Raw genomic sequence first — 12,509 nt, forward strand, 5'->3', positions numbered from 1 at the left:
GTTTAGCGAGAGTAAGCCGGCTTACTCAGGCCGGCTTAGGACAGTACTCTAATACGTGTCTTGCGTACAAGTAAATTTGTCCACGACTACAGTCTCTCCCTCATTGAGTGTGAAACTAGAGGCTCGACATTAGACATCATCATCCCTGTGTAATTATGGCATCATGTTTAGCAGAAATGGTGTGCATGCAATGTCACAATCACCACCAGCGGGAGCTTAGTATTAATGGTTCAGAAGAATGCATTATTTTTGTTCATGACGACTGACACAACTGTCGACAAAGTGGGTTCTCCTTTGAAAAGTAAAAAAAGCTAAAAGTATTTACTATTTATCTATTTAATTTGAATTAGTCACGAGGCCTGGTGATATGTGTCAATCTAGGCTCCTATCCAGAAGTGTCATAAACTCATAAAATTGTATAGGTTCTAGAAGTAAATGTTGCCTGTAAAAAAGGTATTCATAAACCTGACATTAGTCTATATATTTTTTCAGAACTACAGGCCAACAGTGATTCAATCAACTTTGTATAAAATGTTTGAGAATTTTAACTTCCCCGACATGCTTCTAGTAATTTTTATTAGCTGGACTTTCCATTGAAAAATGTCTTACAAGGGAACCTGCTTGTTAGAAGATCCATATCCCATGCTATATGAAAATCCAGCATGACTGCTTTGCCAGAAAAACTCATCTAGATGGTATTTTCATAAGTTTTAGAAAAGGCCTTTTTTACATTATTATTGATTAGTGAGCTCTTAAAAAAACTGTATGGTTGGTTTAAAATTGCCTAACTAACCTCCAACAAAATATAGCTGCTTGATCTGTGATATAATAATAATTGTATGGTTTGGCAGTGGTAACTTAAGTGCTCCTTCAAAAATGAAGGTCACATAATTCCAAGCAAGTTTAATCCTGGATCCGTATTATATTGGTGAGAGACACAGTCAAAAGCTCGTGAAAGATCACAGAGCAAGACAGAAGTGTTTTGTTTGGTTTCAAAGCAATCAAGCACTACCTGAAGAAGGGAGTCCACTGCCGAAACAGTGGATCTATCTGCCCTTCCTAAAGCCGTACTGCGCAGGCACAAGCAGGTGATGGACTTCAAAGTACTCATACAGTTGTTCCAGCATAACAGCCTCAAACTTCTTTGCCAGAATGGGAATTATAGCTATAGGCCTATAACTAGACAAGTTATCATGAGATCCCTTTGTAAAAACTGGTACAACTCTGGAGATTTTCAAGGCGTCAGGAAATACCCCTTCATACAAACAGGTGTTTATGATGGTAGTCATGGGAGAAGCAATTACATGAATTATACCCTTAAGTAGTTCAATCGTCATGTCAAAACAATCTTTACTCTTTGACAGTTTTTATTTTTTAATCGTTTAATCGATTTATTTTTTAATCGTTACGTCACTAACCTGCGGGGGGTATAATCCCGCCACCCCCGTTTTTCGTATCTAGTACATATTGGTGACACTGGGCACTAGCACGGCCACCTAGACAGGTGACATCAGCTCATTAATTCGCACTTTATTGATTTAAATTTAAATTGATGATCATAAATTTATTAAAATATTGAAAATAAAACATACAGAATTGAAAATCGAAACAATATGAATTCAAATCTATATCTGTACATTTTAAGCGGAGTCAATATTGTCATAGTCCAGTAACCAATCTTTCGTAAATACACAATACCATTAGCTGCTTCCAAACAAAAACAGCTGTTACAACACCACTTGCGACGTTGCCAGTTCGAAGGCCGCGGCCTGGAGTTAGAAGGCGGCCGTGGCACTAGTGTCGACGAAACTTTGTTTATATTATTTTAGTGTTAATTTAATGATTTGTATTTTATTGTTTGGTTATTTAGCTAGGTGATGAGTTATTGTTTATGGTTGAATCATTTTATTTGGATAAAAGAGGTTTAAAATTACTTATCAAGAAACAAATTATAAACAACATACGATTACAGTGGCACCGGACGTAACTAACAATACTTAAAATTGTCTATAACATACGTTGTGTATCATCTTGTATTGTCTATAACAAATCTACTAATGAACTATGTTTTATAGATGATTTTTAATCTATGCTATGGTCCTGATATCACCTCAGTTGAAAACTCCAGCTTAAATACTATTACGGTACCTAAGGGAGTATGTTTTATCTATGCTATTACTTCTGACTTCTCATTCAAATACTTCTCATTCTCATTTCTCTGCGACACTATGCACTATGCAGTTAGCAGCTCCATAGTACCGCAGTGGGACCAGCCACTCATAGAATAGAACTGTTTGTCCCTGTCCTGTCGGCAGCTGAAAAGTGAAAACTTGATAACCCCAATAGAAAAATAAAATAACCTCACTTTTGTCATTTTTGTTGAGTGTTATTAGACCTAAATAATAATAATTCAATTGTTAATTATTATGGTTGTGGGATATTGGATGGTCGTTGAATCGAGATAAAGTAGGTATATATCTCTAAGTTATTCACTGATTACTTTATTAAAGAATTGTCGAGAGTTCTACCGTTGACTAGGATTTACAGTCAACGGTTCTACCCTATCATTCTGATTAAGTTAAGTAGCTCTAAGTAAATGTGTAGGCTTTTGACATAATTATGCCGTAGCATTATTAAGACCAAGAGCCTATAAAAATTGAGGTTAGCCATAGCCTAGCCATCAGATTAAAAAACAAGAAAAAGAATTGAGGTTAGGATTAGGAATCCTGTTTTGCAAAATTTGAGTTTAACTTAGTAGGTAATTCAGAGACGTTGATCTGATCGGGTTTAAAGTGTAGATACCCGTGAATCTAAACACCAATTATCCCAAATATTAAGACTATCCTTGGTAGGCTACTATCTCAGGGCCGTCCCTAGGGTTTGACGGCGCCCGGAGCAAACGTGGTCGTGGTGCCCCCTCCCCCCCAGTAATAGTCGCATTCACATATTTGGCAGATATTTGATATATCTACAATGCAATATCGTGTAATTTTTAGATGTCTACTTACAGTATTTTTCACGCCGAATCCAAAAATGCAATCAGTTTTTGTCGGAGAGATTCATAAGTGGCCGTAAAACGAAGGTTAAAATTACGAATCTATGGTTCATTGAGCTATACTGATGGTACTATGGCGTGGTCTGGATGGGTCGGTATGTGGACTGTGGACTGAGTGAGTAGGAGAGCAAACAGCTGTTTATGCTAGACTTAATCTATATAATTAATACGCTAGGCCTACATGAAACTTTGTCGGTTGAACTCCTCCGCCATTTCTTAACCGATTTTATCCATTGACGTCTCATTGGAAAGAGCGTGTCGCGTAGATTTGCAAACTGGCCTTACATTTTTGAAAAAGTCCCTTGGCCTCTGCCCCATTGGCTTTGAAAGTTCCCATGTTATCCTTATAGAGAACACAATTGTTTACATTTTGATCAGCTGTATAATTTAATTGCTGTTATTTATTTTATTTTTCAATCCAATGAAACGCATTGAGTACATTTATTTACTACATCATTTGAGTTTGTGTAAACAAAACCCCCAAGACGGATCGTGTTAGTATGGTTGTATCTCAAATTTGTGCATTTATCGTTGTTTTGTGTAGCTATAATGTGTTTAATTGTTGTTTTTTTCTTTTAAATGCCTACGACGTGAAGACAACGAAACATAGACAGGAGGCGTAATCGTGATAACGACCCCTACAGAACAGTGGCGCGTAATAGGCTTAACTCATCAAGTCAGCACCTGACCCTGGACAATCTCAACTATTAAGTTATAAATGCGCCCTAACACTACCCCAAAACGACTTTTTGTTCTCAATTGGCCCTCTATGAATGACCTGTGTTGCCTGTACAGCGAGGCATTTTGAGAAGGAGAAAACCGGCCGGAATGCTTTAGTTTTATCAATAACGAAGATAAACATGGTCTGTGTTACACACCAACCGGTAATGTTTGAGTTTACTCTTTTGAACTCATTGTAAATATGACTGTTATTCGTTTAGAAATAACTCCTGTAATACTTTGCAATTGCTCGAATTCGAGCAACGTGTACACTAGTGTGGAATGAAATCAATTAGTTTTGAAACCAAATAATCAGTTCTTATTTAGGCATGTGAGGAAGGTAGGTCGGGTTTCGTGACTGTATTAAGTGTTTTGAAGTGAGGTTAGATTAGAAAGGTAAAGGTTAGGTTATAATGAACCGACTCATTAATTTATGCAACTTCCAGACTTTTCTTGCACAATTGAAATAGTGGGTGAAACACAATGGAATAACAATATCAAAAATGCATGCGCTCATTAGTATAACCCAGTTAAAGAAACTTTACCCTGTCGGCCTTAGTTACTAACAAGACTACAAGATCACGCCACCTATCCTACACTCATATTTGGGTTAAAATACGCACATAGTGGCGTCTCCATCTTAAATAATTAATTGATAGATTGATAGCCTGCCAATCACTCAGATTATATTGTGAAAACTCAGCTAGCCTAACTTATGGAGTTGTAGGCCTACTAAAGGATTCTTTTTCTTAGGTAGAAGAATGGCATGGCATCTTAGGATTCGGAAACCCAGAGCACTCACAACTTCCAACATTGTAATTGGAACATTTCTGGGATTTGTAACAGGCTTCTACATCTATAACTCTCCGTTACAGGAGTACACGAAAGATCAAGAAACAAACAAACTAAATACTGAAACTTCAAAGGAAGACATAGCTTAGTTGAAAACAGCAATAAGAAAGTGGTGAGTTGTCATTACTGTATATTTAAAAATCTTAACATGGAGAAACAAAATATTAACAGAGGTTTTAGCATCAGACTTACCAGGTACCTACCTAACTTAATGTAAAATAATGCCCTAGGATAATTGATTATTTGAACTTAAAATAGTTGAAGAGATACGCTACATCATAAGGCACAAATTTGCCTTTTCTTACATGATATCACAGATAGAGTGCACTCCGGTGTGTATTGGTCAATTAAAAATTCTTCAAGAATCGTTACAAACTTACCCTATTTTTTTAGTTTGTCTGAATGCAGAAGCTGAGTTAAATTTAGCTCTTGAGCTTAAAGTTATTTTAATAGCCTTTATTAATAGCCATAAACTCTCCCTAATGGTTTTATATCATCATAATGAAAGGATAATTTCAGTTTCTCATTATTTACCCACATAAAAAAAGGCTCTAGATTTTGGAATACTGTACAATGAAAAGTTTACTTGTACCTTATAAGTTCAATGATACAAGTTAGGTAGAGTTATTATTTACTGTCTCTGTCTAGTATAACTATTCATTTTCTAAGGGTTTTTTTTTCATAAAACTATAATATTTCAGTCAAAATGGAAAAAAAACAACCACCAAAGAGAATTCCAACAAGATTGGAGAAAGTCAATGCTGAATCTGTTTCTAGAAAGCCTTTTTTAAAAATATTCAAGCAAAATTTAACGTCAAAAACAACTCTCGGTATTTCTGGGTTCGTACTTGTGGTCCTCTTTGCAATAACTGTGGGAAAGCCTGCGTATACTGTGCGGAAAATGAAAAAAGCTGAAGAATCTGCGGACCTACTGTGGGAAAGAGATCATAGATATTCATCAAAATAATGTAAAAAAGTGTAAGTAGTTTGTATATAGGCCTAGTTAAATAAAAATCAAATTATTATGTTGACAATTGAATTACTGGTATCATGTTACTTCCTCTCAATCAAACAATAAGGTACAGAACCTTGGGGTTTTTTTTACTCAGTCTTCTAATTTATTTTTAGGGATGTCTTTACCAGCATTTCATGTGTTATTGAAACTCAACTGCAGATTGGTAATGAAAATCGTCCAATAACACTTCTTATTTTGGTTTTCATCTACTGTGTTGCCATACCTAGGCTGTTAAATAAATATCATGGTTTTAATAAAGTTATCATGAAGTAAATTTTTTTTTAAGTAGGCCTAAGTTTGTAGTTAACTTACATTAAGGCTTACCACACTTGATAGACTCTCAAATTAGTGGGGACAAAGTTTCCAATTAAATATTTAGATTCCCCCATGTTAATCTTATGGGAGAAACTCCAACTTTGATGGCCTGTGGGGCAAAGCCCGAGAATTTGCATTACAGGAATTGGTGAAAGGGGGCGTCTACACAAAAAGTACTTTTTGACACGTCGTTTGTAAAAATCCGTCCATTATTAATGGAGGAGTAGTGTTTCGTAGAAATCGCCTTCAAGTATTATATATAAGGGTTACATGTGCAATATGGGCAAATATAAAATAATAAATTATTAGACATATAGATATAAAATCGACACTGAAGAAAATTTAAGGAAATATACGGAGAAATCTTTCATGAATTTTTTCTGTAATAACATTTTTTAGCGAATTTCCCAATAGGGAAGTAGCTGTGGTAATTATTTACTTGAGGGTGACCAAGGGTTCTATATAGTGGTGTCGTATAGCAGCATATAGTGGCAGAATATTTCAGTTCTGGCGGAGAGGCTGCAATTTTAGGTGGTTATAGTATACAAGTTTCTGAACCTAAAACCGCCCAGACCCCAATTTTTAAGGACCTCGGTCGTCCGTAATGACGTCATCAAAATGGCGGCCGTAAGAGGATGCTGGGTCCCCATGAATCGGCTATAACGACCGAATGCCTGAACCGATTTTCATGAGATTTGGCACACAAGTGCTTGAATACATTATCTCGGCCTGGGTTGAAAATGGTCAAGTTTCATCAAGTCATTTCAAAATGGCGGCTGTTCAAAACTAAAAAAATATGAGGAAAATAATTGTGAATTGTTTTATACAGGGTGAGTTTTAAATGAGTTCCCACCCTACTTTTTTATACATTTCTTAAGATATCAACTCCGAAACACGTCAGATCATTGTAGAGTAGGAAGTACTTCATTTTGACTGGGTTTAAATTTTTGGCCGCCATCTTGGATCCACCATATTGGATACAAAGTTATTTTTTCAAATGTAAAGGTAGGGTTGTGACCCACCGTTTCAAACAAGACTATTACGCCTTATGCGATGCTGCAATCTATTAAAAAAAATGTTGATCCATTCTAAAGAAGTTAGACTTTTTATAACTTTATTTTTAGTCCATTATAACATTGTGCATTTACAAACTAAGGCCATAATCTCAAAATAGTGCTAGATAAAGATAAGTGGACACCACCATTCATTGTTGACCTATTTTCACTCGGTTATGACGGATGTATTTTTTTCAGCCGCCATCTTGGATCCGCCATTTTGAAATATGATAGCTTTCTTGATAAAATATTACAATTACTTTTATTTAAAATGTCAATATTTCAAAAACCAAATATGACAATGAAGAACGGATTGCGGCATTGAATTCAGCATAAAAAAAAGTAGTTCAAAATGCTGGGTCACAACACCACCTTCATATTTAAAATAATTTATCGCACAAAATAAGTTTTTGTGGCAGCAGAAAAATTTTTGCATAATTATTTTCAGGTAAAAATCTAGTTTCCAATGATATATAACTTACTATAGAACGCTTGGTCACCCTCAAGTAAATAATTACCGTAGCTATTACCGTAGGTCTCATGGTAAGACCTAGGCCCAAGACTGATTTACTTTTTCATTTTTATGTCCCCAGAGGCCAAAATATACCGTTACGAAGGTATATTACGAAGGCTTGTTAATAACATTGGACACCGACACAAATATGCAACGTCAGTCTATTTTAATGTGACCAGCTGTCGCATATAGCTGTTATATTGCAGTAGCGAACGTGTTAATGACAAATTGGTGACAGTTGGTTTATGTAGATAAGATGCCTACTTTAGTATCCAAAAGTTAATATCTCTAGGGAAAAACTTGAGCCCATAATACACTTTTATGGTTTAAGGTTATGTATAAATATTGTACCAAAGTAATACAGCACATTCATCCATACGGAATCGGTCTATGAGATTTTTACTTTCTCTCACTATATAGTATTAAGAAAGTTAGGTACCTTGACACTTGTCTTTTTGAAAAAAAAAGGAGTTGGATGTATTGAGAAAGGAAGTTGGGCAAAGAGAAAACAATAGTCTGATGTAATATAAGTGTATTTATGTCTAATAAATAACAAACTACATTTCTACAATAATAATAAAGTGAGAACTTTGTTCAAAGCCAAGAGTCCTGAAAAAATTGGTCCGTACACAAAAAATAACTTGTGTGTTAATGTACAAAGATGAGTCGTTTAAGTTTTATTCACCTGCGACTTCAATATACAATTGAGATTCTATTTGAAATATTATGTTTGCTAAGTATTTTGTGAGTTGTAGTTCCACTATTAATTTTGTAAGTAAGTATATGTTATTCACATTTGGCATCAATAAAAATGCTGTATGCTGGACAGTTTAATATTTTTAAAATTTACAGCTTTAATAATACTTGAAATAGCTTACGGTGTATATCATACAAGCTGTTGATGCTTTTGAATTGGCTGTTAAACTTAAGTAAAACAATTGCTTAGGAATCTAAAACTTATAAGGAAACTTTTTTTCCATAACATTAATTTGATTTGAATTTGAGGTATTCTATGGTATTTTGTTTGACTTTTGAAAAAGTAATTTAATCTTAATTTGACAAAAACGTGTAGAATAGGCCCTACATGAATTGTTTGTAGTTAATTTGGTCATGGTTATTAGATACTTTTATTTGTTTTACTGACTGCTTCAATAAACCATCCATGAGTTTGTTTATTTTACTGCCAGAAGATCTTGTGGTATTTAGTTATGCCAGAAAATAAAATATATCAAATCTTTTCTGGCCAATCACAAAATGAATTAACTCTTTGCTAATTTCTTAACTACTCAGTCGTAACAAAAATCAACTAAAACTATTTACATATCTTTTCAAAATAAAATAATAAGAAAGAATTTACAAAAATAAATATTCACATTACCGTGTAACTGTTGCTAAACATTAAAAAAATCTTTGGAACTAAGGAAACTTTTCCTAGTCCTTCTACAATCACATAAAAAATTAGAAGCCTATATTTACAAGGTAACTAATTATACAAAGGCTATGTACAACAACTTAATTGTAGTAAATCAGTACAAAAATTATGTCTGAATAGCAATCGTAACTACTAAATATTGTATTTAAGTGGTTTTGATTTATATACAGGCAAAGATTTGTCAATGTATAAAAGCCCCGATTCATTGTTCTTGTGAGAAGCTTGATTACTAAAAATATAGCTGAACCATAAGTGGTTTAAAACCCAATAATAAAGGTAATACATCCAATGAGTGCATACATTTTAAATTTACATCTGTTCTCACGACTTTACGTAAAGAACTTCACAACAATCATGAACAAGAAGCGAGAAAGAATCTCCTATTGTACAACATGTAGGTGAATACTATATATATACAGTACTCCTGAATATTTTCATTGTTAATTTAATGAAAAAATTGTGTATAACAAACCAGCCTGTGGTGTTCCTAGTATTATTTTGCAAATATTGTTTGAAAAATCTAGTAATATAACAGTTTTGGGCTAATTAATAAAATAAGGCTGTTGTAATTTGAATTTGTACAAAAAATATTGGTAAAATAATCCTTTCAAGTGATTATAATCCTCTCTATATCTTTGGATCTGTACAATAAAAATAATTAAGGTAAATTTTAACATTTGAATGACAAATTACTTCGTAATCTAAGCTAAGGTGACAAGAGTTTCCGATGCGAGTCTACGAGGTAAGACGAGTGTTTCGGGACGTTTGCGCAAAAAGAACACCTTGATACATTGTACCGTTGATGTCCAAACTGACCACAAGCGAATTGTCGTTGCCTCCACGGCCGTCATCTGCAAAAAGCATTAGGTTAAAATTCTCAACAGTTGTAGCAGACTTCAGTTAGTCCTTGTTTTACATGGTTGATGCAATGTGATCAAGCGCTGTGCAGAGCAACACTGCTTGAAGAAGTAAAATATACCACTTGAAAACTTTATATCATAAATTAAACAAGTTAATTGTGAACATAGAATACGCGTAAATTATTTAAAATTAGCATTCGACAACACTGTGTATGGGACATTGGTAAAATAAAAATTCTGCCCACATATATGTTTTTGTTTGGAAAAGTTTAATTACAAACGTAAGGGGAGATCTAGAAGCTCCCCTGGGGAAATTTATAATGTCTAAAAATTGTTTTGGCTAGATGTCGTTTGTCAACATTAATTAATGATGCTACCCAACAATGTTAAGGATAGTATTAAGACCAATGTTTGACTTCCCCTTTAAAAATACATGTAATTTACTGTTATTTTCAACAGTTTTAAGTTTACTCATATTATCTAGCATATTTTTGTTCTTGGTCTGCTACTGATATCAGCAATACTCACTTCTGCTTGAGATCTTGATATGAGTGCCTTGTAGGCCTGTCTTAGGTTCATCCGCAGGGTCGGGCTGATGTCTCTTGGCGGGGGGAGGGCCGACAGGGTCTTCTCTCTTCTCTAGGTTGATAGGTTCCTTCTGCGGCTCTGGTGGGGACCCCTTAAAACAAACACAATCATAATCTCTAAATCACCAAATAATCATAATCTCTTTCTCTCTTGGCATCACCATTATGCCAGATACCCAAAATAAAGTATAATTTGAATGGGTAATAACATAGCCTTCTCTAATACAAAGCCACTGCAAGGGAAATTTGGAACACCCTCCTGGCCTACCAAGCAATAATTCATATATTATGTAACAACATTTGTGCAGTTGCTAATATTCACAATTTTTAATTAATTAAGGCTAGGTTAGAAACTAAAACTAAACAGGATTAACATACACATGTAAACCTTTAGAGAGTTTGTACAGTACATCACTGAGCTTAACATTAATGGAACAGAGTATGTGGCTGATTACGTATGCAGTTTCGGAGTGAGAGGCGAGTGGAGGGAATTGCGGTGTGGCCACATTTTTACGAGCAGCGGCCTTGCATTAGAGGAGGCTATGGTGATAGATATAACTCCCAAAAGAGTAAAGATGTTAAAATTCCTATTCTAGTTTTTTTACTATTTTAGAGGGGTTCTATCACAAAAATTGTGCAAAATTATTGTGTCGGGTTTTTTGTTAATCTAGTCCAAATTGAAATGAAATGATTGTATGTGTAACTGTATCACTGAGTGAGACCATCTGGTTGTTTTACCAGGGGTACCATTGATCAATCCCTAAACCCCCCCCCCCCCCCCCAATGATCATCAGCCGTGTCCAGTTTTGAACCACGAAAAAGTTTCTGACCTAACTAGCGACCCATACAATACTTTTGACTGCCAGGGGGGCCTCAAACTTCTGCACAGCATAAGTTTTCTCTACAGAAAACCACAACGGGTGTTTTTGAATATCTTTGGAAAGTTTTTACCCAAACACAACGATGGTAATCTCACCTGGTTGTGGTAGAGGTTCCAGAGGGTGAGCCGGGACATGTCGAAGGCGGCCAGAGCTGATTCTGGGGGGGAGGTGGGGGGTGAGTCTGCAACAGAATAAAGAATTATTTTTCAATTCCAGCCAAAAGATGAAATTCTTTTTTTACATTCAAACTTGCAATGAATGAATGAATGAATGAATGAATGAATAAAGTGCTTTATTTTAAAATAAACATTCCCCTCATAAACATAATCAAACACTTAATAAACAATGGTCTACGACCGTCTGTTTGGTTGACACACCTGGAAAACACATTTATGAAAATGAAGTTGAAACAAAATACACTTAATAACATACACAATAATGTACATACAATTTTACATCCATTTTTAACCTAAACTAAAAAAAAACCCTTTTTTCATAATATTGTTTACATAACTTGTATTATTTTACTTTTAAAATTATTAGGTTTTAAAAGGTTTAAGCATAATGAAATCTATAAAAATTACTATGAATATTCAATAAGACAGGCTGACAATTTATTTGACATATTTATTGTTTTGCTATAATTTATAAATTAGAAAGAGAAAAAAAAACAATTTTGAATTTGGAAAAAAAAAAACTTCACTTGATTTATTCGTAATTAAATTCTCTAATTAACTCCCACCTCCTTCTCCACGCCTCTCTCATAAAGTTTGCTAATTTACGCCAATCCCTACCATTTATGTATTCTATGTGTTCGTCCCAATGCATGCTTCGTTTCCCAAACCAATACTCCCTGATATCACCTAAAATTGGGCAAATAGAAACAAAATGAAAAACTGTTTCAAATTCGCGCAAATTGCATAGACTACAAAAATGATTTTTATTTGTTATCCATGGTTTGTGATTCAAATCAACCAGCTCGGCTCGGGCCTTAATGACCCATGAGATAAGATTTATATTGATGCTATCAGTGAGAAAACTCCTGGGCCCTAGGTCAAGGTCAACGGCAAGCAGTTGTTGGTGATATTGCGATGTACGCGCTCTGCCAACCATATCAATTCTCCAGCTATCTCTTTCCGCCTCAATTATCTTCACTAATCCCTCAAAAACATCTGCTGACTCGAAATTAATATCCAAAACGTGTTTTCGCCCTAGACATTTCC

The 12,509-nt window shown here is 34.8% G+C and overlaps 1 protein-coding gene and 1 long non-coding RNA gene across 2 annotated transcripts in view; one reads left to right on the top strand and one right to left on the bottom strand.

Annotated features, from left to right (window-relative positions):
• The first annotated feature begins 2,327 nt into the window (after positions 1 to 2,327).
• Positions 2,328 to 5,666, top strand: LOC128997080 (uncharacterized). Its single transcript, XR_008491093.1, has 3 exons — positions 2,328 to 2,466; positions 4,529 to 4,739; positions 5,329 to 5,666. It is a non-coding gene; the product is annotated as an uncharacterized LOC128997080 (long non-coding RNA).
• A 2,375-nt stretch (positions 5,667 to 8,041) lies between these two features.
• The window catches only part of LOC128997032 (protein dead ringer-like), a 123,649-nt gene continuing 119,181 nt past the window's right edge, over positions 8,042 to 12,509 (bottom strand). Inside the window, exons 10-12 of the mRNA XM_054422610.1 lie at positions 11,382 to 11,467; positions 10,347 to 10,497; positions 8,042 to 9,809 (exon numbers count right to left, since the gene is read on the bottom strand). Coding sequence (XP_054278585.1) covers positions 9,694 to 9,809; positions 10,347 to 10,497; positions 11,382 to 11,467 — 353 coding nt within the window. The 3' untranslated portion in view covers positions 8,042 to 9,693. The remainder of the gene's footprint in view (positions 9,810 to 10,346; positions 10,498 to 11,381; positions 11,468 to 12,509) is intronic.

The sequence above is a fragment of the Macrosteles quadrilineatus genome, unplaced genomic scaffold (assembly GCF_028750875.1).
Source record: "Macrosteles quadrilineatus isolate MER2022 unplaced genomic scaffold, UCM_ALF_1.0 Scaffold_6__1_contigs__length_79288215, whole genome shotgun sequence".
Lineage (NCBI taxonomy): Eukaryota > Metazoa > Arthropoda > Insecta > Hemiptera > Cicadellidae > Macrosteles > Macrosteles quadrilineatus.